Source organism: Tupaia chinensis, unplaced genomic scaffold (genome assembly GCF_000334495.1).
Source record: "Tupaia chinensis unplaced genomic scaffold, TupChi_1.0 Scaffold143845_1, whole genome shotgun sequence".
NCBI lineage: Eukaryota > Metazoa > Chordata > Mammalia > Scandentia > Tupaiidae > Tupaia > Tupaia belangeri.
Window position 1 is genome coordinate 429,170 of NW_006203696.1, and position 4,003 is coordinate 433,172.

The window sequence follows — 4,003 nt, forward strand, 5'->3', positions numbered from 1 at the left end:
AGGAGAAGTGTGTGTTAAGTGTCCCTGCCATGCCCCAGGTGTGGCGGCCAGCACCTTCGTGCCAGACATGGGTGGCAGGCCATGAGAGTTGGGGCTTTCTGCTGCAGTTGAATGCCAGGCCATCTTCCAAGCAGGCTGCACCGTGTGCTTGCTGCTCACGATACATAACACCACCCCACATGCACATAAACATACATGCTCAAACACACATGCACATACACCCCCACGTGCACATAAACACACACGTGTACACACGCATACACACATGTGCGCACACACACACGGCATCTCTGCCCTTAGCACTGTCCCCTTTCTAAGTTAGCGGTCGTGAGCATGTGCAGTGGCACCTCATTGTGGCTGTAATTTGCATTTCTCTGATAAGTAAAAAGTTAGAGAACCTTCTACCAAATGCATGTGGCCGTCTCGTGGCGTGTCTTCTAGGCTCATACCCACATTGTTTCCGGCTCCGAGCTGCTACACGAGTACTTTCTTACTGGCAGGAATTCTCCCAGAGGCAAGCCTGGGCCTGTTTAATAGTGGCGTGGAGGCAGGGTGGTGTCCCCAGCACAGACGTCCTGCCCCTCTGCCTGGACCTGTGCAAGAACGCCTTCCAGGCAGGGAGCCTTTGTAGCTGCGGCTACGGCCCAGACCTGGGAAGGGAGCTTAGCCTGGGCGATGCGGGTGGGACCAAGCCAACCATGTAGCCACAGTCAGGGGGAGGTGTGACCACAGGGGTCAGAGCTAGGAGATGCAGGTTTCCAGCTGGAGGAAGGCCAGATGGGGCAGTCAGAGGTGTCCAGAAGCCGGAAAAAGCAAGGAGACATCCTCTCCCACGAGCCTCCAAAGGGACTGATGCAGTGCCCACCAGTGCCTGCCCTCCACCCGCGTCGGACGTCAGAGCCCTCCGCCACCCCTAACCCATAGGATGTGAGAAACAGACTGCAGCTGTTGGCCACTGAAGTCACAGGGCGTGTGGCAGCAGGAAACTCACGCGTGCACCCTCTGTGCCTTCCTCCGGTGCCTGAGTGCCTCTGAGTGTGCCATGCTGCCCACTCGTTGCCTTTATGCCCAGGGTCACTAAGTCCTGCTTCAGGACTTCTGCCCCAGCCGAGCTTCGAGGACTGGCTTTTCTGATCGCGGGAGCTGCCGTAGGGCTCACTGGGCTTGCAGCCCCGGACCGCCGGCTGTGTGCCAGGTGGCCCTGCTCTGTGGCCCCCATGAACAGCCTCCAGCCCTTGGCCTCCCACCCTCTAGGATCCAGCTTGGAGTCTTGAGGGACAGCTGGCCCAGAGCCCTGGCTCTGCCACTCTGGGAAGCTGCAAGTCCCTGCCGAACTTCTCCCTTTTATGAGATTTTCCAGGACCAAAGTGACCTTTTAACGCTGTTTGCAGTGCCCTGAAGGGACACAGAAACTCGGGGATGAGGATGGGTCATCGCACATTGACAGATGGACACGGCTTGAGGCTGGAGGAAAAGCCACCCACCCTCACTGGACATCAGTAGCTCCACTGGCTTCCTGGGTTTCCAGCTCTGCCCAGCTGACCAAATCTATCAGGAACTCCTGTTTACCTCAGCAAGGTCAAGTGCTCAAAACCACTGCAGCTCAAGACACACTCATTAAAGCTGGGAGAACAGGGCCAGCAGGTGGCGTGAGAGTTAAGGTGCTGGACTCCTACCTAGTCGACCGTGGTTCAAGTCCCAGGCCCAGTGGCTGGAAAATCATGCCAGGTGCATATGTGCACATGCCCAAGATCCCGAGAAGAGAAGGGATTGTGGCGTGGCCAAGTCGCATCTCCCCAGGGGTGATTCCTCACCTTCTTCATCTCTGGCGAGCACACCTATGCTAAAGACCTAACCAACAAAACCGGAAGAACATCAGAAAGCAAGCATTTTTGGAACGCTTTCCCTCCTGGTGAGGGTGAGGAAATGGTTGCGCGGAGGGGACAGGCGGCATCGTGTTACAGGACGAGGGCAGGGGAGCAGCAGGGCCTGAGTGGACGCTCCTCGGCTGCGGGCACGGAGGAAGCTCTGTGACAGTACCGCACTGTGGCCGTGGTGTCCGCAGGCCAGGTGCGTGCGGTAGCCCCGGGCCGGGCCGGCCTCCCGAGCTAGGCGTGCCGCACCTTCATCTCCGCCACCTTGTAGCTGTAGCGGTAGCCCTTCCCTGTCCTCCAGTTGATGCCGTTGGCGTAGCTCTCGTGGGCCCCCCCACCCCCGCCGAGGTACAGGCCGTTCAGGTTGGACCAATGGCAGTCGGCGTACCACCAGGCTGCCTGGTACTACACCGCACAGCTAGACGCACTCCCATCGTTGTCCTGGTCTCTGGTGGAGAAGAGCTGGTTGTTGTGGCTCGTCAGAGAATCCCCTGTCGGAGAAATCGCAGTCCGCGCATTTCCAGGAAGGCCCGCCATCTTGAGGCCCTCACCTGGTCCGGCCTCCCCCCAGACTATGTCACCCTCGCCGTGTCCCTGTGTCGCCACTGCCCAGGCCTTGGAGGGAAGGAAGCAGGGGTGCGTGCCCACCTCCCTGCCCAGAAACACTCCCCACAGCCCACTCCTTTGCCTCCAGCATCACCCGTTTCCTCCAGGGCTCCCAAGGCTGCAAGGACCCGGCCTCTCCCTCAGACCTACACCTTCCTTTTGGGCTGCTCCCCCTTTCCTGAAGGCCCTGGCAGCCCCTCAATGGGTGGAGGATGGTCCTGGTGCAGAGCCTGCCCTGCCCCACACTGAGCCTGGGCACCCCGGCTCCTGCTGGAGTGGTTTCACCCCGAGCCTGGGCTTTTTCACTCGCTTCTCCTTGGGAGCCTCAGAGAGATGGTGGTCGGGAAGCAGGGGAGCCGGCACCAGGGCTCTTCAGCAAACGCCCAGGGAGTGGCCTGCCCCAGAGTGCAGACCGCAGGCTACCGCGGTTCCTGAGCCTCGATGACCGCTGTGCGTCAAGATTCCCCCAGAGCATCTCTGCAGGAAACGCCTCCCCAAACCATGTGGCCAGAGTTTCTTCAGTAAGAAATACCCCATAGCCCTCATCGCCACGGGCAGTTCAAGGAAAAGGGCTCTGAGGCCCCATGAGGAACGATTGTCCTAGTGCCCCCGTGACACTGGTCAGTCATCCGGGCCTCCCGACGGATGGCGCACAGCTCAAGGAGGGTGAGCTGGCTGTCCCAGAATTCCTGTAGAGACTGGGCTTAGCGTCTGCACTTACAGATGGAGAAGCAGGACTGGAAGGGGCCCAGATCGGGGTCCCCAGGGGAGGAGGGCCAGGTCCCACACGCTGCTCGCAGCCCAGGCCCCGGGGCCCAGGCCAACACTCATCCGCACTGCCCCCCACGAAGTCGCCCAGGACCAGCCTGTACTTCTCCGCCTCGCCCGCCACCCGGAAGGAGCTGTACTTGGCAAAGGAGCGTTGGCCCTCGAAATCCACAAGGTCTACCCAGAGCTCGCTGGTCCCTATGGGAGGAAAGCTTTCTGGTACCAGGCTCTCAGATCCTGCGGCCAGGCGTGAGCAGCAAGGCTTCTGAGAGCCACAGGGGTGTCCCGAGTCGGCATCCGGGAGCAGCGTAGCCAGGCATGCACCACACCCCGGCTGCGCGCGGAGCTCAGGGTGGCCCATTGCCAAGCGTTCTTCCCGCTGCCCGACACGGGCCTGAGAACCCAGCCATAGTGTTCGCTGATGGGAGGAGGCTTCGCCTTACCCTGAGAGTACAAACGCCCCGCAGCAGTCGGCAGCCACTGACGCGCCAGCCTGAGACGCGCCAGCCTGAGACGCTGTATTTGCACTTCCTGCTGCAAGAATTCGAGGCACAGAGGCTTCTTTCAAGGTTGTCAGGGGTTGTGGTAGAGTGACGGGGCCATGCAGACAACACAAACTGGTAAAGAGGCTGTCTCCCATGGCCTGGCTGGGAAGAAACGGCAAGACCAGGCCAGCGGTTTACTAACTCTCCTTGTGTCATTTTACTGGCCTATAGTTCATTTCTCTGCCGTGAGTTTTACTGTTATTACGGTAT

The 4,003-nt window shown here is 60.0% G+C and overlaps 1 protein-coding gene across 1 annotated transcript in view; it reads right to left on the reverse strand.

Annotated features, from left to right (window-relative positions):
* Nucleotides 1–2,108: 2,108 nt before the first annotated feature.
* Nucleotides 2,109–4,003, reverse strand: part of LOC102473942 (ficolin-1-like) — a 15,333-nt gene continuing 13,438 nt past the window's right edge. The window contains 2 exon segments of the mRNA XM_027767031.1: nt 2,109–2,365; nt 3,306–3,446. Of these exon segments, the coding sequence (XP_027622832.1) occupies nt 2,109–2,365; nt 3,306–3,446 (398 nt within the window).